This window comes from Chiloscyllium plagiosum, chromosome 2 (genome assembly GCF_004010195.1).
Source record: "Chiloscyllium plagiosum isolate BGI_BamShark_2017 chromosome 2, ASM401019v2, whole genome shotgun sequence".
Lineage (NCBI taxonomy): Eukaryota > Metazoa > Chordata > Chondrichthyes > Orectolobiformes > Hemiscylliidae > Chiloscyllium > Chiloscyllium plagiosum.
The window spans coordinates 50,338,930-50,366,414 of record NC_057711.1 but is presented as its reverse complement, the minus strand read 5'-3'; the positions used below and the strand labels follow the sequence as shown (position 1 = coordinate 50,366,414).

The window sequence follows — 27,485 nt, the reverse complement described above, 5'->3', positions numbered from 1 at the left end:
TGCCCCGAGGTCTCTTTTCCCCCCCTCACCGTAAATCTAAGCCCTCTAGTTCTGGACTCCCCCACCCCAGAAATGTTGTCACCCTGTCAGCATTCAAAGGAATTTCAGTGATAGTTGAGACAGGAACAGGGATTCAGGCTTGGAAGATAATTCAGAGCTTAAATTCTGTTGCTCTGTCTGCTTATAGTTCTTTGGTTGACCATACCCTTTTGTTGAACTTAAGATTGTCAATGCTCTTGCTGCTGTCCCATACTTTGATTTGTTCAGTTATAAAGCTGTACAAGCATAAACACAGCTCTTCAGCTGAAAAAAATAATTATTTGGAGAAGGAAGTATTTTGTAGCTTTTATCAAATATTTTGAGGCTACTGCTCAACACATTCTTTTGCCTGTACCTGTCGTGAACATTTTTTCTTTATGTGTACTTCTGATCAATTACCCTGCAGGAGAAATTGTTGCTGCCATTAATAAATCCCTGAGCAGTGCTACACCTTATGGAGTTGCTACGTTAGCAGTTGTTACTGCGAGGCTTTTGCATCAGTTGGACCCTGACTTACGCTTGGTACTACATATGCCAGTTTAAGTCCAACCATGCAGAATCACTCTGTACTGGGCACTTACACTGTTGTAAAATCTTCTGCACACCCTGCTATACATTCTCATTAGATCTTCTAACATCTACACAATGGAACTAACTGCTTTTGGAAGAGATGTTCAGTATTGCAAGTTCTGTAATATCTTCAATTCACATGCACCGTTGTCACCATATTATGTTTTCTACCTTACGCAAACATCAGCCACAGACAGTGAATTTGTAATTCAATTAGATAGATTCTTTTTGAAGAGATAATACTATATACAACAAAATCTAGAAAGTAAGTTAACATATCTGCTCTGTAGGACTGTTTGTATCATTCGCCTGATGATTCCGAGCATATGCATTACATAATGATGTCCAGCAGCTTTGGATATGCCCTTAAAGATATACTACAGCATCTTGAATTTGGGTGACAGGGATCTCATCTAGCCAATGTATCCTTTCTTCTTGGGAAGGTCAATCATAGACAGCAGTAGGCCTTCCTTGGGGTTAAGAACAACAAGAACAAAATTCCAGCTTCTTGAGCCATTGTACATCGGCGATTAAACAGGCTCTATTGAATGACAGGACCACCAGGGAACGAGTGGTTGCCTCCAGCTTGGTGCCTGGATCTCAGACCACCAGTGAGTGTTGGAAGGAGAGAGGTTGTTGGTGAAGGGATGGAGATTGGTTGGCAGCAAGCTTGGAGGGCTAGCTCTCCCAATGATTTCACACTGAGTGCCTCTGACTAAGTGACCCCTACTACAGATACTGATTGCCCACTTAAGACCCTCAGTCAGCCAAGAATACAATCCAATAGCCTTCTTGCCAGAGTGTTATTTGGGGTAAGGGTGGAAAGCTGGCAGCGTCCCTCCTTCCTGCTTCTGCAGGAACATTACATTCAATATTTTCAAAAGCACTAATTTTGCACTTTTATTAATATGCCTTACCCTGGGTTGTCTTCCTTGGTTGAGCTACTTCAGCTTATCTTATGTTGAATTTACTTACTGAATTATTCCTCTTGCTGAAGGTTGCTGCATGTATCTTCTGTGAAACTGTAAAATCACTAATCTAAGGGAACAGCTGCTATATTACAAGCAAAATACTGAATGCTGGAAATCTGAAACAGAGGATGCTGGAGAAACTCAGCAGATCTGGTAACATCTGTGGTGTGAGAAACAGCATTAACATTTCAAGTCCAGTATCATTCCTTCAGAATTGCTTGTATTTCTCATCTTCCATAGATGATCAATGTTCAGCATCAGAGTATATCGTCCACCTGAGGTCATGAATTGATCATAGCAGATACGATGGAAAAGTAACCATATTATATTATTCTGACAATATGCTTCAGAATTAGAAATAAAACCTACTTAGTCCACATCTAGCCTTCCAAAAGGTGGCTAAGGATTCCAAGTGGAGTTGTAAGATGCAATTTTGGAGTGATGGAACCTAAGGCAGCAATGGCTATGGTGGGGCCCTAATTAAGTTAGTGCATCCATACTCCCTTTTAATGAGCTCTGTCTCTCAGTTCGCAGCAAAGGGTCATGACAAGCTTCAAGCCTCAAAATGGGGTCAAATTGGAATAAACTTGGGGAATCACTGAGGCATTTCATCTTCAATATAGTGCTCTGAAACGGCTTATTTTACAATATAAACTATTCAAAATTTGAACAGTTTTGTTATATATAAGATTAAAAAGTTAGTAAATCCATCCAACCATCCATCCATCAATGGCTGCAAATGTATACTCTGTTAAGAAAGCCAGTTGATACTCCACTCCCTCCCCCGACTATTCGCATTATGAATGGAAAATCAAGCATTTTTTCTTTTTGTTTGTGTTCAGTACACCTGGCAATCCAGTATATTCAGAGTAGGATCAGAAAGATCTCTTCCTATTGATATTACTGTGGGATTTCTTGTTACTGACTTAAAGCAGCTGATAGCTTTGGTCATTTTGGGACATTAGTTTCTTATAGCATTTTAAAATGTATATTTGATTTTTAAAGGTTATCAAATTGTCCATAGATATATATTTATTCTTCCACTTCAACAAACATCAGCTTGTAAGCCCAACTACTTAATTTCATGTGCCTTGTTTTGTATTCAAATAAATCATAAATTTTACAATTTTATATGATTTTTTAATGGAAAATCACAGTGAGGCTAGAAGATACGGCCAGTAAATGTAAAATGTGAATTAAATGCAGTTTAATTTAAGCTGTATCAGTATTGTGCATGAAAGAATGCACTTATTTCATACATACAGATTCCAATCATAAATTGCCCCTGGTACTCACTAATTGCTCCCATTGTCCTGGGACCTATTCACATATATATCCTTGTACCTTGGGTGAACAATATCTTTCATTTATCACAGGTAGCCTATTTTTAGAAGCCCAAGAAGGGATACTTTTATTGCATCCAGCTGTGGCTGTGATGAATGATAAGATATTAAGTCAGCCATTTCCATATCTTGACACTGTGCTCAAGAATGCATAGAACTTGTAGACGATTAAACTACTTGATGGGAAAAGCCTTCTTAAAATGGAGTAATCTAACACAATGTATTATTTTCTGTGAGAAAATGTTTTATCACTTCTGAAATAAATGCTGCCTTTATTTCAAATAGAAGCCATATCTAATAATATTTTATGTTTAAACTCACATTCCAGCTTTGTTATCTTCATTTAAAGAAGTTCACTTTTCTAAATCCATCTGTCAATAAGGCTTTGCATTGGTAATTTTAGAGTATATTACTTGGATAAAAGCTCAGCAGTGTAGATGACAATTCTTTGTAAATGTTTTTTAAATTATGTGAACGTTTGTAAAATATGCAAAAATAGGTATTAACTGTCTAATTATTCTACAAAAAATTACTGACATTCAGAACACTGCAGGATACCCTGTTTGTTTTCACATTATTGCACACAGTTCAATAGTTTCATTGATCTACTGTTTCTCACTAAAATCTGCATGCTTTGTGAACTTCACTTTCTAATCCCATGCAGCCACCCTGCCTTTATGTTTTTCCTGCTCTCCATAGTCCCAGAACAGTAGGGTTGCCTTGACAAATCTATTCAAAAGCCATTCCCCAGCCTTTATTGGTGAGGATTGGAGCCTTTGAAATTCGTCTACTTACTGCACCACAGCTGACATCTTCTTCTAGACAGAATGAATTAAGGAAATACAATGAGACACTTGATCAACCAGTAAAGAATCTTTCTACATTGGCAATGGGTTCCATGGTGCAGAATGAGAGTAGTAAGAATTCAAAAATCTCGAGAATGAGCTAGTTTATCAAATGAATGGGAATTAAGTTGTTTTGAAAGAGGTAAAGGCAAAAAAAAGATGATTTTATTGTGTCCCAAATATTGTCCTGGCACAATTTGAAGAAAAGAAACATTACACGTCATTTTTAGAAAGGCATGCACAGAATCAGCTGATCTGCAACATGGGTAATAGAAATGTAGATTATACTAAGTATGACTAATATGTAAAATATGATGTTAATGTGCAAGGTAATTCTTTAAGATGCTAAGCTATGAGCACTCAAACAAGCACATAACAACTTGAAATTTAGACTGTTGTAACTCAACGTTGTAGTATATGATATAAGAACTAAACAGCCTCATAGTGATAAGTAGTTAGCATTAAAATACGTGGAAAGGCTCAGAATTTCCTGGATTGAGTTTACATCAAAGTGTGATATCATTGTGAAGCAAGCGGAAAATGGTGATGCATTTCTTCAGGAAGCTGAATTTGAGGAGGATGTTCATGGTTAATAGAGTCTGAGGGTCTTTGTGAGATAAAAGAAGGCCATGTGAAGAGGTTGGTGTGCTTTCTTGCACATTTCTTGGACTTGTAGCACAACGAAAATTAAGTCCTTAGTGCCTAACTGGCAGAAGCCACATTGAGACTTGGGAGGAGCTCTTCAACCACTGGGAGGAGACGATTGAGGAGGATTCTTGCAATTACCTTACCTATGATGGACAGTAGGAAGATACCTCTATATTTTCCACATGTCAGACCTGTCTCCTTTCCTGAAGATGATCACAATTATAACTTCTGAGATGTCCCAGTATGCTTTCTTCCTTTCAGACAAGGGTGATGAAGTTGTGGATTTGTGTCAATAGTGCCTCACCCTGTGTTTTAGTGCTTCGATGGGATTCCACCTATGCGGGAAATCTTGTCATTTTCAGCTGTTAGGTGGCTGTTTTGACCTCATGGCATGTTGGATGTGCACTGAGATGGTGATAGATTGTTGTGGGATGGTGTTGAGAGCATTTGCATTGAAGGTTGCTTTTTGGTTGAGAAAGTTCTCAAAAATCCTCTCTCCAGCAGGCATTGAACTTTTGGGTCTTCGTGGAGTAGATTCCTGGGTACTCAGTCTGTAGATGGCTTGGATCACATTGAAGAAGCTGCACACATTGTGGTTGTTAGCAAGTTGCTGTGTCTCCTGTGCTCTTTCCACCCGCCATCAATTCTTTAGGTCACAGTTTTTTTCTTGAATCTCAGCCTTGTCGTGCCTGTAGCCTGTTTCCTCTCAATCAAGTCCTGGTGGAGTTGCCAGTTCAGGAAAACCTTGTGTTTGCAGTCTAGGTGATCCTGGATCTTTTGATCGTTCCTATAAATCGAGTCTTTGCATTCTCTGGTCAAGAGGCTGAGCATCTCCACATGGGTGCTGACTTTAGGGTGGACCAGGCCCTATGAGCACTCTCTGGTTCTGGTACAGTGGTTGTCACCAGATTGGTTGTGATACAAAGTGATTCTTTCTTCTCACGGTCTTTGAGACCAGCACCATTGAGTCTTCTGTGCCAGAATTCTTTCTGCCTCTGCAGTTTGAGGCCAGTTTGATGGAAATGGTAGAGTGGATTACTCAATGGTTGGACCAGCAATCACCAGCACTGGTCATGACGCTGGAGAAAGAGATATCTTTGCAGTCCTTTGCTCAAACAATCAGATAATCTATTAGGGGTATTGCCAGTAGCCTTGTGCTTGTCCCCCTGTGAGGGTGTGGAGTGAGTGTGAGGGTTTCATGGTGACGGTGACGGGGTGAGTGTGAGGGGGTCAGGATGACGGTGACGCAGTGAGTGTGAGTGGGCCAGGGTAAGGATGACGGAGTGAGTGTGAGGGGTTAGGATGTTTGTCATGATGAAATCATGTTCTAGGCAAGGAGCCAACTTTGTGTGACCTGACCCTGTTCGTCAGGAGGAGGACTCTGATTTCCCTACACTTTCCTTGCCTGAAATGCCTTTCCAAAGGTTTGTGCCCCTCTTGACTCTGAAATTGAAGTCGCTGAGGAGAATCAACTTGTCTCCTTTGGGGATGTGCAACAGCGATTGGTCGATGCTGGTGAAGAATGCTTTTTTGTCTCTCCATTGTGTTTAGAGTTGAGGTGTAAGCACTAATGACTGTGACATATTGCTTCTGGGCAGGCACTATATGGCACTCACTCACCCAACAAGGGGATTCATTAAGCCATCTGACCAATTCGTTGCTTACAGAAAGAAACGGTATAGAGAGAACAGGTTTGTTACTCATGATTTGCTATTTTAAATGAAGGTGTAACCCCACCTTTCTCTTTACGCTGGCCTTCTCCTTGCAGTTGTGTCTTGCTCTGGGTCGCAATATTACGGTTTTAGTGCTGGAATTCCTGGGATATGACAACAGTGCAACATTAAAATCTGTTATTGTTAGCGCTATCCTTAAGGGTCCTGACCTTCCAGGATCTGAAATTTATTTGGGTGTGTGGGAGTGGTTTGAAGTAGCTGTGCAGGGATTCCGTTAACATGACCTGATTGTTGCATGCCAACTACCAGGGTTCCAGGGGAACGAGGCCTTTACCCAGTGGCAGAGAAAATCCGAGCTGACTGGAAACCAGGCTTTACTGTAGGAAAGGGAGCTAACAGACACTCGTCTTTCACCAACCAATCGGTGGATTAGGAAACAAACCCCATGGAGGTGGTGCTCTGCAGCATATGTATGTTGGAGAGATATCCAGCCCAGAGACAGTGTCCCAGGCCTGATCTCCTGCAGCAACTGGCTAAGGATCAAGTCAAAATGGCATGGAGTGAGCTGGGGAGGTTGGCCTGGCAGAATTCAGAGATTTATGTTGCTGGACACTTGCCTCGAGCCAACTTTGTGTGACCTGACCCTGTGTGTGTGAGTAATCGCCTCTGAAACACCGGAAATGAAGGTGAATGCATTTTTGACACAAGAAACGAGGGAGGCAAGCATTCACATTGTTATTTTGCCTTTGTTAGTATTGTTTTCCATGCAGATGGACTGGCTTCATTCCAAAGCACACCTGTATTTTCTGCTTTCCAATGAGGGGAACCAAAATGTTCTGGTGCAGCAGGCCAGCCTATGGTTTTATTTGAAGCTACTGCCGCCACCATTCTTCAAGGTGGAGGAGGGACGCTGATGCTAAGTGTCAGTGAAACGCTCCCTACAGGGAGAGAGGGCTAAAGCCTCAAACTGCTAGGCATTAATGCAGAGGCTGCTGGAGCTGAAGCAGTTCTGCTGGTACACATTCTCTAATGAAGCCAGTGAAGACTTAGTAGAATAAGCACAATCACAATTTCAAATCACATATAAACTCACAAAATATTGGTAACTGAGACCCACCTCTGAGTTCCATTCCCCTTTCAGACCAACTTTGAAACACTCATCTTCAGCAGCAGTAACTGTAGATTGTTGTCCATCCCATATACTTACATTTTACACCCTAACCTCTTAAGCAAGACCTTATCAAAAGCTTCTGAAAATCCAAGCAAACGGCTTTCACTGGCTCCCTCTTATCAACGCTACAAGTTACACCCTCAGAAAACGCCAGTAGATTCATCAAGCATGACTTTCTTTCCATAAATCATTGCTGACTCTGTCCAATTCTGTCATTGTTTACTGAGTGCTCTGCTATAAAATCTTTTGTAATAGATCCTAGAATTCTCCCCATTGCTGACATCAAACTAATCAGTCTGTGATTCCCTATTTTCTCTCCACCTCCTTTTTAAATATTGGGGTTACATTAACTACGCTCCAATCCGTAGAAACTGTTCCAGAGTCAAGAGAATCTTGAAAGACAACCACCACCTGAAAATTTCATCCAATCAATTTCCCCAACATCATTTCCCTTCTTGTAGTGATTTCTTTTTTTCATTTTTACAACTGAATTATATAGTTTCAGGCAATCATTTTCTGAATTGGACCAATAACTTGTTTATTTTTAAATATATTTGTAAAATTTTTTCTGCTTGAGGATAGAATGTAATAATGCCAATTGTAGCAAATCACAGAAAAGTAAACAATTCCTAAAACTCTGCATTTGTGCTTTAATCATTTGCAACACAGGGACAATAAAATTAACCTAGTGACTGTAGTTCTTTGGAAATTACAACTATGCAATCATATATTACTATGGAGAATGTTCTAGATCTTGCAATTTATGTATTCAGGTTAAATGTTCATTTAAATAAATTGATAGTGCACTAGAGCGGAACTTCAAAAAGTGTTTGAATCTCTGGGGTTGTTACTAGTTTCTAGTTAACAGTTAATTTTATTTCTATAGAAGGTTAAAAATGTGTTTTTGAATAAGAAAGGAGCAATAGTTATGGAGTGTCTGAATTCTTAAAATTGAGAAACACAAGGATAAAAATAACAGGCAGGAATAGATGTATTAGCTTTATATAACCTGCTCCATACAAATTTGATTCCTTCTGCAGCACTACCTCGATAGAAAAAACAAAAATGAAAAGTTTCTCTGGGTTGTTTGGAGGGCAGAATCTAGTCCAGGAAATCTTCCTGGCCATTTTACATGGACGATAACTACTCCTTGTACAATATAATCCCTGCACCAGCTGCAGGCAGGTCCAACTTTTGTTCGGGGAAATCCAACCAATCAACATTCATGGCATGAGTGTATCCTCCGTTCTTTGGGAAAAGAAGCATCTAGCTTCCAATCTTCATATTACCCTTACAGAATGTGTATGCCCTAGTCTTCCCTAACTTATTTAATTGAGATATTTGGTCTACAGCAGTAATTCCACATTTTTTTAAAATTCCCTTGTGAGATGTGAGTGTTGCTGGATGGCAAGCATTTATTGCCATCCCTAGTTGCCCTTGAAAGGTGGTGGTGAGCTGCCTTCTTGAACCGCTGAAGTCCACATGCTGTAGATTGACCTATAATGCCCTTAGGGAGGGAATTCCAGGATTTTGACTCAGTGAAATTGAAGAAACAGCAATTTATTTCCAAATCAGGATGGTGTGTGACATGGAGGAAGATTTGCAGGTGATGCTGTTCCCATGCACCTGTTGCCCTTATCCTTCTAGATAGAAGTGGTCATGGGTTTTAAGGAGCTGCTTCAAAATCTTTGATGAATTTCTGCAGTGCATCTTGTAGGTAGTGTATACTACTGCTTCTGAGCGTCGGTGGTGGAAGGAGTGGATGCTTGTGAATGTGGTACCACTCAAGTGGGCTGCTTTGTTTTTGATGCTGTTGAGCTTCTTGAGTGTTGTCGGACCTGCACCTGTCCAGGCAAGTAGGAGCTATTCCATCACACTTGAGCCTTGTAAATGGTGGACAGGCTTTGACGACTCAGGAGGTGAGTAATTCACCGCTGAATTCTTCACCTCTGACCTGCTGTTGAAGCCACTGGATTTATGTGGCAAGTCCAATTGAGTTTCTGGTAATCGCCAGGATATTGAGTTCGGGGATTCAGTGATTGTCGCAGCATTGAATGTCAAGGGGAGGTAGTTAGATCCTCTCTTATTGGAGATGGTTATTGCCTCTTTTTTTTGTGTGGTGCTTGCCACTTGTCAGCCCAAACCTGGATATTGTCCAGATCTTGTTTCATTTGAACATGTATCTTCAGTATCTGTGGAGTTGCAAATGATGCTGAACATTGTGCAGTCATCAGTGAACATCCCATTTCTGACATTATAGTGGAGGGCAGGTGGTTGATGAAGCAGCTGAAGATAGTTGGACCCTGAGGAACTCCTGCAGAGATATCCTAGAGCTGAGACGACTGCCCTTCAGCAACCACAATCATCTTCCTATGTGCCACGTATGACTCCAACAAGCTCAGAGTTTTCCCCCGATACCCTTTGTTGCCAGTTTTGGTCTAGCATCTTGATGCCACACTCATTTGAATGCAGCTTTGATGTCAAAGGCTGTCACTCTCACTTCTCTGGAATTCAGTGCCTTTGTCCATGTTTGAAACAAGGATCTAATGAGATCTTGTTGAAAAGTCTCTGTTGAAATGTAATAGCAATATGAGCCAAGTTGCCTTCTTTGTGCCAGAAATATTTCTGTGTTGCTGTGTAGAAGTAATCCGAAAGTCCACATAGATGCTACGTGTCATAAAGTCAGAGGGTGGAATTTTACAGTGTCCTTAAAGTGAGCGACCACTCTTTAGCTGGTCTCACCACTGGAAAAATGTCCCTAAAACACCACCTCTGTATTTTAAAGGACCTTCCATCTCCCAGCCTGCACCCAGAGATCCAGTAAAACTTGGCCTTTGTAAATGGCCTATCGCAAAGAAGGAGGCCATTAAGCCTGCCAAGTCCATGATTGTTCACTGCAAAACAATCCAGTTCCCTCGCTTTATCCCAATAACGCTGTATATTTATTTCCCTCAGCTGCCTGTTCAATTTCCTTTAAATGCAAAAATCTTTCCTTCTCTCTTCACTTTCAATGGCAGCCAATTCCAGGTCATTATGACTGCATTATCACTGCATTTAAACTTCTGTCTCAGACCATCTGTAGTTCTTGTCACAAACCTAACCTCTGTGTCCGTACTTCTTTTACGATTAGACTAATAAAATGAAAGATATTAGAGAATTTAGGCTCTATTTTTGTATGTGGAGAAAGATCAACAGGAAGATATAATGAGAATGCTCAGAAAATACAAAGAGGTACACTTGGGTGTACCATATTAATAAATCATGACATTGCTGTAGGTAATTCAAAACCAATGAAGCAAAACCCACATCAGTTAAACCCAGAAAATAACACCAAATTAATGAAGGATTTTCAATAAATGTCGAAGAATTATTTGATCGAACCAAGCCAAAGTAGTTGAAGTTCTCCAGTAGTATTTGTTCCTAAACCAGACAGTTCAATTAGATTATGTGTAGACTGTGGGAAAGGGAATGCAGTCACAAAGGCGAATTCATACCCTGTTCCCAGACTAGAAAATTGCAATGATCGAGTTGGTAGTGTGTTACTCAAATCTAAAATTAATTTGTTAAAAGGATATTGGCAAGCACCATTGACAACCCAATGGCTATGGAAATGTCTGCGTTTGTCACACTCACTGGATGTGCCATTTGGATTTAAGAATGCTGTAGCCACATTTCAATGATTAATGAATAGAGCTGTAGCTGAAGTACCTAATTGTCCAGTTTACTTGGAACATTGTAGAATCAAATAATACATGAAAAGAACATATAAAACTGTTAAAAAGCTGAAAAATCAGAGTTGATATTAAATCTCGCAAAAAGTGAATTTGTAAAAGACCAAGTGATGTATTTGTGACATGTTTTTAGACAAGGACTGGTGTCACCCAGCAAAAGTAAAAGCTTTAATTAACTTCCCCACCCCAAAATAAAGTATAACCAGGTTTTTGGGAATATGAGGATTTTATTGAAAGTCTGAACCTAATTTTTGAACAGTAGCCATACCCTTGACAAATTTGCTGTAATAAAACAGACAAAATGGTATGGACAACAGATAGCCAGGCACCTGTTTTAACAAATGAACCTGTATTACTGAAGCTAACTTTAAAAAAAAACTTAAATTACCAGTACATGCTAACAATTTCAGTTGTTCAATCTTCTGTTTAAACTATATATAACTGGTGCTGGTATTGGTTATTCTGGTTCTTTAAAAGGTCTAGTCAGAAACTATTGGAGTCAGTTTTGAGCTTTAAATTTACTATGTTGCAAATTTAGGGACAGGAGGGCTGATTTGATTTGGCTGTCCTGTTTCTGTGTCATAACTCCAGATCTCGAATGTCTATTAAGAAGGTGGGAGGATTCTAGCACTGACCCTTGTCTATTCTGTCTGAAAGCTACCTTTCAAATTAAGCCATTTTTAAAATCTAAAGTGACACCAATCCTCTGTGAGTCTCTGTTGCATTCACCAGTTCTAAATGATACTTCGTGATATGCTTTCATAAATTCCAAATCAACATCAACTTCTCCATTCCCTTCATCGATCCTCTGTTACTTTTTTTAAAAAATTAATTAGATTAGTCCTCCTTAATTAATACCTCGCTAATTGCCTGTTATTATTTTTTCCCTGATTATTGTTTCTAAACTTCTACCCACCAGATGTTAAATTTATTGACCTTTAATTGGCTGGATTTTTTTTCTCTCTTGCTTGAACTATGATGTCACATATGCCACATTGTAGTCCTCCAACATTATCATTAGGGAAGATTAGAAGATTATCGTTCTGCTATTCCCACCCCAATTTTCTTCAGCAACTTGGCATGCAAGCCATCTAAACCAGTTGACTTATCCATTCTAAGCATAAGCAGCCTTTCTACTACGTCCTTCCTATCAAATTTCACACACTTGCCAACTTTACCTTCATTTTAACTGACATTTTATCAGCATTCTGATCCTTAGTAAGTAATTACATAAAATGCTCAAGTATTCAGGCCTTGTCCTGATCCTCCAAGCAAAGATCACCTTTTTTTAAAAAAATAGGCTTCACTCTGACTCTTTTTACCTGCTTCTCTGCCAGCTTTATATGACACCTATTTATATTCCAGGAAAAGATTTTGGGTTCCCTTTTATGTTAGCTGTCATTCTATTCTCATATTTTTCTCTTATACAAGCCTTACATTCTTCCTCTTCCCAGTCAAATTACTATGTTTGGTCTCTTGAAGAATTCACCTGACATACATCATCCTTTTTTTTGTTTCAACTCTATTTCTGTGTCATCCAAGAAGCCTTGGCTTAGGTTTCCCTGTATTTCCTCCTTGTTGGAATGCTTCTAGTCTATCCTTTAAGCATCTTTTCCTTAACAAGCATCATTTTTCTATTTTTGTTGAATCTCACGACCAATTCGATGTAAGCATTGCTGGCAAGCTCAGCATTTATTGCCCATTCCAAATTGCTGTTCATTTAGCAACTGACGAGCAACCAATGAAAACTTTCTAATGGAAATTCAGTTAAAAATCACCTGATGAAGGAGCAGTGCTCCAAAAGCTAGCGTCTCCAATTAAACCTGTTGGACTATAACCTGGTGTTGTGTAATTTTTAACTTTGTACACCCCAGTCCAACACCGGCATCTCCATATAATGGAAATTCAGTCTGGAGATTCCACATTGTATCATCATATTTTCAAACAGAAAGGCAAGGACATGGATTAGAATCCACTACTGTGCTATCAACTGATGTCATTGTCTCCTTTTCTGACATTGTTATTCCTATCCAACCTAGGTTATGATTTTTGCCACTATAGAGGACTGAAGTAAAGGTTTGAATGGATTTGAAGAAGTATATATTGGTTAGCAATTAGTGCCAGAATAGCTGTTGGAGTAGCAGCTGGCTGGGAGAGCAAATAGCAAACTTGAATCCTGAAATGTATCAACCCGCCAGGTAATTCTGGGTGAGGATAGGGGTATGTAGAAAATTTGGAGAATGTCAGACATAAGCTGCCAGTCATCATTCAGAGTATTGTTGAGCCACTCCCCTCAGTTCCAAATTAAGACAAGTATGCTGATTAATGTATATAACAATTTAAGTGAAATAAACTTAACAGAATAAATGCTGAGGCTGCAATGACACCTCATTCACATTAATAGTAAGCTATTCAAGCAAAAGAAAATCACAATGAAGGGGAAGTGATATTGTAAGGGGCAGTCATGTCTGGTGCAGTGCACTCTTGAAAGCAACGGTTGGCTCTTCCTACTTTGCCTGACCCGGAAAAGCCGCTAAGGTTATTGTATATATTGGATGTATGAATCTGAACTGATTGCCCTATCAACAGTTCCACTTAACTGCTACATCACTCCTTGGAGTTACTTTTCATTGCGTACTGTCTCATCATTCAAACTTCCTTTCAACATTAGCATCCACAAAGTAATTAACTTTGTTCCATGCAGCATTATTACAGAAGTTTCCTTGTTTTATTCAAAATTACATTTTTTGTTGTTTTGTTAATCTGCTGTATAGCATTTCCCTTTACCAAGCATTTCCTGATCAGGGACGTTCTAACACCTGGAGCTCGCCCATTCAAGTTAAGCTGACCCTGGAAACTATAGTGGGGTCAGCCTTTGTAATGTCAATTGGATGAAGATATCAAGCTCTCTCATCTAGTGGGAATTCTGTCCCTGCAAAATATTCAAAGTACAATGTTGAAAGTAGTCATTCCCAAATAGTTAAGGAACAATAATTACATTTATTTGAAGAAATGATAAAGAATAAATACAGACATTTGTTTTAATCAGCGCTGCTTTTGAAGGAAAGCATCAGTCAGAAAATAATAGCTACTACTATAGAATTTAAGAATGTGTATTTTCGGTTGTTAATTTGCAGTGATAACTGACACCACTGTCTTCTCTGCCGTGGATAAGCTTAGACACAACTATATGAAAATAATGTTATGATCCAAGCTGACGTTATTACTGGATAAGTCAGATCCCAGACAGAAATCTGGTTTGACAGACCTTTTTTTTTTAACATGGAGGTCTTTCACTGAAACATAGCATGCAATGCTGCATATTCAATTTTAAAAAAACTAGGTTTATTATGCAAAAGAAATAAAGATAATTGAGAATAAAGCAAACTTTTTATATATAACATATGTTTAAAGATTTTGAAACACACAGTAAAACTGCAATCCTAATAACCTCATTACAACACTCAAATACCAGGCAGAATGTTCTTTCCTATCTCACGTACAGTTTGATTTAACTGTTACTTTAACTCTTGGTCATGAGAATGTGATAGCCTCTTCCTTGATTTATCTTATAACTAAGATTAAATTTTCTCAGCTCCAAATAATCCCACGGGAACTAATCAAACATTTCTGGTCTGGAATGTTCAAACTGAATCCCTTACACTGAGGTAATATTTTTAACAATTCTAAGCTATCTTCTCATGGAGCAACTGCTTTACATATTCAGCTTCATGTAAGAATACTGCAGGACTGTCCCAAACTGACACTGAAAAAAGTGAAAGTTATTTCCAAGTTGTTTCAACTTAGGTCAAAAGAAATTCCAAAATCTTCTGTCTGAAAGCATAATTCACTACACTGTTTTCTTCATTCACTCATAAGCTTTCCAATGTAAACAAATTCCTGTTAGCCTCCAAAGCTATCTGTCAGACTGCTTTACCTAATACATACCATGGCTACAGAAATACTTACAAGTTAATAATTGAACCCCTTTAGACATATAGAAAAAAAAACACATGCCACTAGTTGAAATTTAAAAATACAAACTCAAAAATAAATCATATTAAAATATATATAAATCACACACAGTTATATCACGTGGTAAATATCTAGAATTGATGCTACTAATGCTTATACATTTTAAGATTTGATTGTTTGGAATAAATACCAAGTTATGAAACTGGTTTGGGTATTTAAATTCCATGAAATTTGCAGGTAACCCAAACAGAGGTATTTGGTATATTACACAAAACTTTCACGTGTGTGTGACACTTGACCATGCTGTTTTTTTAAAACAATAGTATGAGTCAAATTGGGGTTTGTTTGTGCCGAGACAAATAGACAACATATTCTGAATGCTTAAGATTTACTGCTGTAAACAGTTATTCCTTTGGGACTAGCAATTCATAAAGAAATGAGGATTCTCATTATATTCTGCACAGCTTTAGCTATTGCCATGTGAGAAAAGCCTTTATAGGGTGATTGTTTGTTAGAAATCATCATACATTTTTTGGAAAATTAACAACATCACTTAAATAATTTAAACCTATTTGGGGAGACAGTGACAGTGATAATGGCACTGTACAGTAATTCAAAGACCCAGGCTAATGTTCTGAGGTCATAGGTTTGAATCTTACCATGATATTGGTAATATGTGAATTCAACTTTTAAAAAATTGGAATTTTAAAAAAGCTAATCCAATGCTATGTAACTATTGTTGATTGTCATAAAAACTCACCTGTTCTCTAGTGTCTTTTAAGGAAAGGAAATATGTCATCCCTACTAGGTCTGAGGATTGGGAAGTTTATAGATTTACAGCAAAGGAGGACTAAGAGACTGACAAGAAAGGGAGAAGTTAAATTTGAATGCAATCGAGCAAAATAAAACAGACTGTGAAAGCTTTATAGGTCCCTAAAAAGGAACCGTTTATCTAAAGTAAATGTGGGTTCAATAAAAGCAAGGTAAGGAAAATTTGTAAATGGGAAATGTCAGAGAAGCTTGTGACAATGTTGCCCCTTTACCAAAGTTATGTTGTCCTTGGCTTTTTTTTCAAGGGGATCGTAAAGGCAGAGGAGGTGCTACATCTGGAAGTGGCTACTTACAATAATTGTAGGGGAGTGCCAGTTCTCCCAGTTCAGGTTTTTTATTGTATGGCTTAGTTTTAGCAGTCTGTAAGAAAACTGCTGGGGACCTAGAGAAGCAGCTATAGTGAAGAGGTCCCATGTTTCAACAGAGGTCTTGCCTGAACCTTTTCTGAAAACTCCTGCATGTAAGAATCCATATTTGAATTTACATTTTACCAAGAGGTGTGTTTATGGGATGTTGCAGGGATTGGAACAACTTCATTAAGTTGGGATACCATGTCAATTGGGTTATCAAAAAGTTAAGCTTTTCTAAATTATGTTTTCTTTGGAACGTGTTTCAACCATAGTGTGTAAATAAATTTTGTATTGCTTGAAGCAGAGTGGTTTGACTCCTGGAATATCCACTTTACATCTGCCTTTAAAAAATTAAGTTAGGTTCTGGGCTAACTTCTCAAAGTATTTTGAGGGGGGTCTATAAAAAGCTTAAGGATTACTTTGTGTCTGTTTTCACTGAGGAATAAATATGCATTCTCCCAGAAATAGAGATCCAAGTGGGTAGGGAAAATGAGGAGTCAAAGGAAATTAGTATTAGAAGATTTAGTATAGAAATTAATGGGCTGAAAGTTGATAAATCCCACAAAATCTGATGGTCTTCATTGCATAGTGTTGAAGGAGATTGTTGATGCATTGGTGATTATCTTCCAAATTTCTATAGATGCTGGAATGATTCACATGAATTGGAAGACAGCAGAAGTTGCACCAGTATTTAGAGGGAAGCTAGGGAGAAAACAAGGAATTAAAGACCCACTGACTTTACATTAGTGAGAGGGAAATTGTTAGAATTTATTACAAAGGATGGAATAAATGGACAATTAGTTGACAATGATCAAATTGAGCACAGTCAGTTCTTTAAAATAGCCTAGCATGCCACTCAGTGCAAGGGCAACTAGAGTCATAGAGACAAAGAGATGTACAGCATGGAAACAGACCCTTCTGTCCAACCCGTCCATGCCGACCAGATATGCCAACCCAATCTAGTCCCACCTGTCAGAACCCAGCCCATATCCCTCCAAACCGTTCCTATTCCTATACCCATCCACATGCCTCTTAAATGTTGCAATTGTACCAGCCTCCACCACTTCCTCTGGCAGCTCATTCCATACACGTACCACCCTCTGCGTGAAAAAGTTGCCCTTAGGTCTCTTTTATATCTTTCCCCTCTCACCCTAAACCTATGCCCTCTAGTTCTGGACTCCCCGACCCCGGGGAAAAGACTTTGTCTATTTATCCTATCCATGCCCCTCATAATTTTGTAACCTCTATAAGGTCACCCCTCAGTCTCGACGCTCCAGGGAAAACAGCCCCAGCCTGTTCAGCCTCTCCCTGTAGCTCTGATCATCCAACACTGGCAACATCCTTGTAAATCTTTTCTGAACCCTTTCAAGTTTCACAACATCTTTCCGATAAGGAGGTCAGAATTGCACGCAATATTCCAACAGTGGCCTAACCAATGTCCTGTACAGCCGCAACATGACCTCCCAACTCCTGTACTCAATACTCTGACCAATAAAGGAAAGCATACCAAACGCCTTCTTCACTATCCTATCTACCTGCAACTCCACTTTCAAGGAGCTATGAACCTGCACTCCAAGGTCTCTTTGTTCAGCAACACTCCCTAGGATCTTATCATTAAGTGTATAAGTCCTGCTAAGATTTGCTTTTCCAAAATGCAGCACCTCGCATTTATCTGAATTAAACTCATCTGCCACTTCTCAGCCCATTGGCCCATCTGGTCCAGATTCTGTTGTAATCTGAGGTAACCCTCTTCGCTGTCCACTACACCTCTAATTTTAGAGATGGGCAGAAATGCCTTTTCAGTGACACCCTCACCCCGTGCAAGAATTTTTAAAATTGCATGTCTATGGCAACCTGATGTGGCTCTATTCTCAGCCAAAATTATATAAACAACTTAAAAAGTAATTATTTATTTATTTTAAATTTTGTTTCCTAATTTGAGGAAGTAATTTATTCTGCCCACTCCCAGTCTCCACTTGTCCCAGTTTTTAATATTTTGTCTGTATTTATTTTCAACATCACCACTAAGCGGGACAACAATTGTGCATGCGTTGTGGATACACAAATTTAAAGTGCTATGTCATCGCAAAGCTACATAATGACAAGTGGCGGGACCAAATTTGGAATTCCCTATATCATTTCGGTGCAGATTGGTTCAATTTGGAACCAGCTTCTGAGCAGTCATCCCGGGTAGTCAGAGGGACAGGAACAATAGTGATTGCAATGCAACTCTAAGCATAGGAGCAGAACCAGTCAACCTGTGACTGAATACTATCGAGAAATACCACTGCATTTTTTGCTTGGTTCAAACCTATCTTTCCTGTTACTTTTCATTGGATGGACAGAACCTTGTGGCTAATTGGTCAGAGAACCTCACCCTCGCCATGCACAATATAGGACATGCAACTATTTAACTGTGTATAAAACTCTTCAACTAAGGACAAATAAGTGCCTTCCTGCTTGGGTAGTATTTTCATATGGAATAATTAGTGTCTTCATATTATATTAATCAGAAATAGATCAGCCCTCATGAAATTGGTTGGGGAGTGGGAAGGTGAACAAAATGGCATAGGAGGGCATAGACATGGTTTGATGTTTGCCTATTTCCATTTCATTTTGTCAGCAGTGGATAGACTGACAAACAGACCACATTCCAGTAACCTAATTGAACCACTGAAGTGGCCAGTTATGGTTCACTTCTCACCTCCTCAAACAATTTGCCCAAGTTGGAGATTGCTGCTGCCAAATGAGGAGTCAGCCCAATGAAAATTGGCAACATCCAGAGCCCACAGAAGAGCCATCACAATTGATCAGTTATTTCCACAACTGCTCCGCATTTTATTTAAACTGAGCTAATAATTTCAGTCTTTGAGATATCTGAATTCGTTTGGCTTAATCATCTGTCCTGTTGATATTATATTCCAGATCAAGTTCTGTTTATCTTTGATTTTCAATTTTTACACCATGCATATTAAAAACTTCGGTATAGTTGATATATTGTAGGCATTTTCAAATTGACTCCTCGAGGAGAGTTGACACAGTCATAAATCTATTTATGGCCCTAGAATTGTTCAGTTTGAATTCATGTGTGCTATAAATGGTTTGTTATTACCTAAAATCTATTATGTTAATATAGTTTCTAAATTAGTCCAAAACCTATGCTGAATTTTAGATGGAAAGAAATGTTCAAATTTTTTGTTCGAATAAATCTGCATGGTCTAAATGTACAATTTTATTTTGTGTTCCAGCACTGCCGCAATTGGGTGTCAAGCTCTGAACCACTGGACGCACCAGTAGAATTCATGCTACCAGACTGCCCACGAGTCTCTGCAGGTACTTCAATTATTCTGTTCAGACGGTGTGGACAACTTTTTTTCTTGCGAGAAGTTGTATTCAGTTGCAATTTTAAATGTTGGAAAGGAGATGTTTCAGCAGATATACTCGTGATTTAAATTCTATTTAATCATTTTCTTACTTTAGACTGCTGAGTAAGTCTGGCTTGGTGATGGGATTTTCTGTGGAATTCCTCCATTTTGTCATCTGAAATGTGCTTCATTAATAGCATTTATGGGTTGTGATACTCAATTTGTGACATCACTATATTGGAGCATTGAGATATTGCGAAGCATATGAGAGTAATAAGTATATGGTATAATAACGTATTTTTTTACAATGGCAATTCAGTAGGATGTACTTCACTTTAAATGACTAGTTAGCATGTCAGTGAATGGACAAAAGTAACTGGTTTAATTTCCATGACTGTTCTGCGAATCATCTCTGTCAAAGTTAATCCAGACAATTGGAACAATCCTCAAAACATTTTAATGCCACTCAAGTTTATCATTACCCTTCCCCCAACATCAGTATTGCACTTGTCAGTTGGTAGAAAATAGGAATATCCTGAAAAATCAGAATTTGTTGACTTCCTCTCAAGTTTTTTAACTGGACCAGGATATTTGCTTAAATATGCAGGACTGAAATTTGGTTATAACAGCTTTTAGTCAGAGATGTAAAAACTGGTATGTGCCAAGAAAATAATACTCATCCCACTGCATCAGTTTTAAAACACCTTGACATTTAAAACTTTAAATAGGGGGATCCAAGATGGCGGCGACCCAGTAAGACTGAGTCTATAGTGCTCCTCCCAAGACTTGGGCACAGTGGGTTCATAATTGATTGATTCCATTGGTAACATTCAACACAAAGTCTGTGGGTTTCCAGTAACAAGCTTTACTTCAAATTTAAATACATAATATAAGCTGACACTTTACATAAACTGTAAGCTGGTACTAAAGAAAAGCTGGATTTAAATGCAGCTGTTCAAGTGGAGAAGTTTCCAGCAAATGGCAGGTTTCTAACTTTGAGATTATGCATTTCTACCATTTTAAATGTTTTCCAATCTTTACCATTCCCTCTCCACAATCCAGTGGTTCACTTCTCTGGTGATTGTAACAAGGACAGGTGGGTGGACCTCATAAAATAAGAGTTTCCTGACTGGGGCTGTTAATCTGGTCCAGTTAGCGAGCCCTTATTGACATATATTAGAAGGAGTATCAAAGGTTCCATTCACTCTGAGAGCTGTATCTTAGGGAGCTGGATCAATGTGAAGAACTCGTCATGTGTAAATAAAGAGTGTCTTGGTGATGGGATACCATCCTCTGTGGAGTTATTTCAGTGGCAACAAGAGAAAAGCATGCTCTTGAAAAATTCACTCGCAACAGTTGTCTTTGAGTTGGGGTAAGCATTTCTGGCATCATGTCATTATTTTGGAAACATGAGGTGTTCAATCCTGCCGTTTAAGACTGCAGATGAAAAGCAATGATTAATTCTTCTGATAGCTTGTGGATCCACAGCTTTTTAAGTTGTTAGGAGTCTAGCTTTCCCTGAGGCACCAGATACTAAAACCTTTCAAGAGTTAACAGATTTAGCTAAGGAATATTATGACACAAGGCCTTCCCTAATTCTCCAATGCAATTGGTTTTACTCAGCAATTTGAGAACCAGTGGAATCCATATCAGGATTTTTGACTAGTTTGAGATGATTGGCAGAGGCATGTGACTTTAGTTTAATCTTTAATCAGATGCTGAGAGAACATTTGGTATGTGGATTAATGATGTAACCCATGTAAAAATGCCTATTAGCCAAAGCCCAATTGGACATCAAACAGGCACTACAACTGGCTTTATCATTGGAAAATGCAGCAAGTTGAGCACATGAGTTGCAGGGCATTCCAATGGGAGTGGACACCCTCGCCAGTCTGACTGAGCTTAGGGAGCACCAACTGAGGGAAAGTAATTGCATAGCTTCACTCAGGACATATTGTGATCAGAGGGACTCTAGGTCAGCCCACAGCAAAACACCAAAACAAAGCCGACCTTCAGCCAAACAATTAAAATTTTCTTCAAGCTCCACACTGGCAAGCCATTGTAGTTGCGGCTGGTATTCGTACTTGTGACAGCAAAAGAGTCCCACTAATTTGAGTAAGAGAATGCATCGGCCGGTATTCAGGAGAGTGCAAACCCTGAAAAATCGACCTACATCTGGTTTGGAACAGTTAAATTGCTGAGCAACATCCAAAATAAATATCTGGTTAAATGGTCACCTGATTCAAATGGAGGCCAATACTGGCATGGCCGTTTCAATGATTACAGAACCAGACTGGAACAAAAGTCGCTGTATGCTCCCACTCATAGGTTTGTGGAAGACTTCAGCTAGACTGAGAGTCTATACCAGGGAACCAATACAGATTAAGGGTACAACTTCGGTTCCAGTCTCTTATGAGAAGCTGCTGGTTCAGTTACTAGTGACTGTAGTAAAAGGCTCGGGCCAAAGCTTGATGGAGAAAAATTGGTAGAGAAAGATTCAGTTCAACATTTTTTGATATGAAATGGATGCCTCAGTGTAGTCCTAATTAAATAGCTGGAGGTTTTTCAGGAAAATATTGTGGCTATCAAAGGAGATAGTGAGGACTGCAGATGATGGAGATCAGAATCGAGAGTGTGGTGCTGGAAAAGCACAGCAGGTCAGGCAGCATCGGAGGAGCAGGTGAATCGATGTTTCGAGCAAAAGCCCTTCATCAGGAATTCCTGAAACGTCGATCCTCCTGCTCCTAAAATGCTGCCTGACCTGTTGTGCTTTTTGAGCACCACACTCTTGACTATCAAAGGAGCCAAGGCACACCCTATATGTTGACCAGGAAGCAATTCCACAATTCTGCAAGGCTCGCCCAGTGCCATTTGTCACACGGGCAAACTTAGAGACAGAAATCACAAGCTGGAAAACAAATCATCATATGCTCCTGTCCATAAATCCACCATTGATTTGTGTGAAGAAACCCATGCAAGCACAGGGAGAACATAGAAACTCCACACAGAGGCGAGAATCAGACTTGGGTCCCTGGTGCTGTGAGGCAGCCGTGCTAACCACTGAGCCACTGTGCCACCCTTTTTGGATCTGGAGAGACCAAATCACAGCAGAGGTTGGCACATTATTCCAGGGAACAAGAGTGATTGTGAGCAAAGTTCGGCACCAGATACTGACTTAACTCCACCAGAGTCATCCAGGGCTTTCCAAAATGAAAGTCTTGGTGAGAAGTTATTCTGGTGGCCAGGATTGGATGCAGATTAGCTGCTTTGGTAGGCAGTGCCCAGAGTGCCAACAAGGACAAAAATTACCACCACCAGCGCTCCACTTTCGTGGAAATGGCCAGGTCAACCCTGGGCTCAGTTACACATTGACTATATAGATCCTTTCATGGGCTCAATGTTCTTAGTCATTGTGGACATCCAGTCAATTGACTGGACATGCATAGAGTACATTTGTCAAACATGGGGACAACAGTAGAAAAACTGCGAGGATTTTTTGCATTACACGGACTCTCAGAAGTGTTGGTCACAGATAAAGGGCCATCATTTACCAGAAGGGAATTTGAGTATTTTCTAAAGTTGAGCATTTAGCAAATAAGGACAGCTCCACACCATCTATCGTCCAATGGCCGGATGGAAGGAGCATTCCAAACTTCGAAGAAGGGCTTAAATAAATAGCCTGCAGCTTCACTGGCCTGATTCCTGTTTGAATATAGGACTACCCCTTATGCAACTTAAGAGGTAGCTCCAACAGAGTGGCTAATGGGGAGAAGGCTCTGCACCAGATTAAATCTGATCTTCCCGGACTTGGGGGGGAAAGTGAAATGGCATCAGGAACACCAGTACCAGACACAGAACTCCGCTAAGCAAAAGAGACAGTTTACTTCAGGGGATGAAGTTTGGTGTAGCAACTGCAGGAATGGCCCTACTTGGGTAAGAGGCATGATGAACACGAGGTCAGGTCCAGTGACTTATAAAGTTCAAATAGGTGCAGTGGGCCTAACAAACACGTGGAACCTGCCCAGCTCCTCGATAGCCTTTTCGATTGTATTTGGAACCCATAGGTTCTTCCTTTGCCTCAGGCATCTGAGATGGATACAATAGATGTTGATGCCTTTGCCACCTGAAGACGAGGATGAATTTCTTCCAAGATGTTGGGCACAAGAGGCAAGCTACTGTGCCTTATCTGCCACCTGTATCAGAAGCAGATTTGGAAGAACCTGACCCAGTGCTGAAATGCCCCATGAGGAGCTGCAAACAAAAAACTCGCCTGTGTCTCCAACTTAGAGGAGGAGGGATTTAGCGATTGTAACGAGCTCAGCCATGTGGATCGCATAGAATATGAGTTCCCTGACTGGGGCTGTTAATTTGACCCATACAACGACCCTGACTGACAGATAAAAACAGGACTATCAGAGGTTCTGTTCACTCTGAGAGCTGGCTCTAAGGAAACTGGATCAGTGTCAACAACTTTTCATGTGAAAATAGAGGGTGACTTGGTGATAGGATACCAGCCTCTGTGGAGTTATTTCAATTTCTGATGTATATTATGTAGAACAGGTTTTCTGCTGCCTGGGCCTGATCCCAGCTATTGCATCCACTGATCAGCTGCTATGGACATTTCCAGAAGAACAGCAATCTTTAGCCGGATTGCCGCTCAGTCAGGATGATCTATGGGCCAGATCAGAATTCATGGCCACATAGATCAGGCCCTCTTCTTGTTTAAATAGTGTGAGGGGATTTCTATTTGTTGAGTGTTAACATCAGGTTTTATTATAAAGCCACAGGACACGATAAGTATTGTCTTCCCATTTGGAATACAAGATAAAGAAGGTGAAGCATCATTTTCTCTGTGTTAAGTTACTGACTATAGATACTGACTGCTTCTTGTTCAGAAAATTGTAACTGTGAACAGCACAGGATTATAACAGAACAATTGTGTTGAGGTTTTATTTAAAATCTTGAATGGTCTCGATAAGCAAATGTCTGAAGGGGGTTGGCAGGAATCCAAACTTGAGGTTACAATTTTATCAGTCAGGATCATATTGAATAGCAGAACATGCATGAGGGGCCGAATGACCTACTCTTGCCCCTAGTTCTATGTTCCATGATCATAGTGGTTCAGTGGTTAACACTGCTGCCTCATAGCTTCAGGGAGTCGGGTTCAATTCCAGCCTCAAATGACTGTCTGTGTGGAGTCTGTATATTCTCCCCCGTGTCTGCATAGGTTTTCTCCAATGATCTAAAGATGTGCAGGTTAGCTGAATTGGCCATGCTAAATTGCTCAAGGTGTTCAGGGATGTTTAGGTTAGGTGCATTGTTCAGGGGTAAATATAGGATGGTAGGGGAAGGGGTCTGGGTGGATTTCTGTTCGGAGGGTCAGTGTTGACTTATTGGGCTGAAGGGCCTGTTTCCACACTGTAGGAATTCTATGATTCTATGATGTGTAAGAAGTCAATTAAATTGGTGATCATCCCTCATTGTCTAAATTGAGTGGATTTCCATAAAAGTGTTACAATCAAATGTATTCACAAAACCACTGAAATGAAAAAAACTGCAATGATAACATTCCATGGCCCTTGCTGACCCGACATGAATGTCTGCTCATGTTGTCTGTTGAATTTAGAAGGTGCCCGCTGCTTTCATCATTTATTTGGTACTCTGATTGAGTGCATTTTCTATTCCTATATAAGAACTAAAGGTAAAGTTGCCATAGTCGCACAGGATTGTTGTCTCATTAGAGAGCGATAACAGATGTAGGTTTAAAGTGAGGGTCACCAGGCCTTATTGAGGGGAAAGGTTGAAAAGGGATGATCTCATGGCAGGAATTGAACCCACACTGTTGATATCAGTCAACATTGCAAATCAGCTGTCCAGCCAATTGAGCTAACCAGCTCTGTATACCTACTTATTGAGGTAACTAAAAAGTCAATATTTGGCCAAAACAAGTCCCACTTAAATTTAGAGACAAAAAGTGATCGCACCTGCTTTCCAGTCATGACATTTTTACACTTCATGGCATGTCAAGTAATGTCCAAAAGTTTGCAAAGATTCAGTTTACAGCAGTTAACAGGTAAGCAGATCCAGTATTAAATCATTAACAACTGCTGTAGTCATTGTATGAATCTTTTCAGTATTTGAACTGACCACTCAGTTACTTTTCTGTGGATTGTGGTCAGCTAGAAATATTTCCCATAATCTTGCTTCTTTTTTTCACCTGAAGTTGTTTGTCATAGAGTCATAAAGATGGACAGCACAGAAACAGACCCTTCGGTCCAACCTGACCATGCCGACCAGATATCCCAACCCAGGATCTTACCATTAAGTGTATAAGTCCTGCTAAGATTTGCTTTCCCAAAATGCAGCACCTCGCAGTTATCTGAATTAAACTCCATCTGCCACTTCTCAGCCCATTGGTCCATCTGATCAAGATTCTGTTGTAATCTGAGGTAACCTTCTTCGCTGTCCACTACACCTCCAATTTTGGCGTCATCTGCAAACTTACTAACTATATCTCTTATGCTTGCATCCAAATCAATTATATAAATGATAAAAAGTGGTGGACCCAGCATTGATCCTTGTTGCACTCCATAAAGTATAATATACTTTATAATGTGTAGAAGTGTTGAAATATTAATGTTGCTATACAGCCTTGGCAGTAATAGAAGGTAAACAACAAAAAACATATGTTTCTATCCATTTGAAATAGAATGATTTAACTCATTGAAGTAACCAGGAAGCATTTTCATTCATTGCAAATCCTAATAACTGTAAGTGCATGACTCCATGCCACAAAAATTTCTATATCTTTTTGCCTTTGAAAATTAATTAATTAATTTTCAGTCCTTTTTGATTTTGACCACTCTCATCCTGATGTACTAAAAATGCTTAATGACAAAATTTGTGGAAGTCCATTTCAGTATGTTCTGCAGAAAAAAAATCTGTATCCAAGTAGAACAGCATAATGTAGAGATGAAATAAAAGTATATAAAACTGGAAAAGGACAAATGTAACTCTTAAATTATTCTTCTAAAAAGTTATCACCATTCCTTTTTTTAATGAGAATTGAAATTTAACTTAATTATTAGCTCAAAGTATTGCTCAATTTTGCTTATAGTTCCTAAATGGCAAACATTAGATCCTTAGTAGAAAATTACCATCTTATTAAATTCAAATACTACAAATAGAGACATGATGCTCAACTATGACAAAAATGCACATAAAGTCGAGACATGCAGGTACTGCGCCTGAACCGCACACCTCATTTCTGCAGGATAGGATTGGGGCCAGCTGTATTTTACAAATATGCAATTCCCAAGGCAGCTGGCAATTTAAGTGACCGACTGCTTTCACTGAAATGATACTTTGAATTCCTTGGTGCTTGGAGATTTGACCAGGTTGGGGCAGGTCTGTTCTCAGTCCATGTTTTATTTTTGGATAGCTTGGCTGTCCCTTTGGTAAATTAAGGTGACCTGGCAGATATGGTCCTGAGAAAGATCGAACATGTTTTTCATCTGATACCCTTTAGGAGTGGAAGTCAAGGATCCTTTGAGTTGGGTTGCTCTGGTGTCATTTCGGACTGTTATGGAAACAATTGTGTATAAATTATGCAGAGACTCCACAGAACTGTAAATTCAAGAAAACCCATCAAGAAGTGTCCCAAAATGTACATTTATAAAAGTCAGTGCTTTTCTCAATAGGGTATAGTCTGCAAAAAAAATTAAGCTATGGAATGATATAATTTTCTCCTAGGTGCATGGGTGCTTATGCATTTTTCTTAATTCAATTGTCAGCTAGGGAAAAGCTGACTGGGATAGAATAGGGTATGGACAGGCATGAGGATGGGTGCAGGAAATATGTTGGCATTAATAAGGGAGCGCTCAGAGCAAGAAGCTTTGTTTTCTGTTTTAATCTTTGAAGAAAGACTTTTGCCCAGCCAACTCAGGTTCAGACAGCATCTTATGCTCTTCCTG

General features: G+C 39.5%; 1 protein-coding gene across 7 annotated transcripts in view; it reads left to right on the top strand.

Annotated features, from left to right (window-relative positions):
- fam172a (family with sequence similarity 172 member A) overlaps window positions 1-27,485 on the top strand; it is a 562,233-nt gene that overhangs the window by 372,339 nt on the left and 162,409 nt on the right. For all 7 annotated transcript variants that reach the window (XM_043709291.1, XM_043709302.1, XM_043709318.1 and 4 more), the window contains exon 10: window positions 19,396-19,480. In XM_043709291.1, coding sequence (XP_043565226.1) covers window positions 19,396-19,480 — 85 coding nt within the window. The remainder of the gene's footprint in view (window positions 1-19,395; window positions 19,481-27,485) is intronic.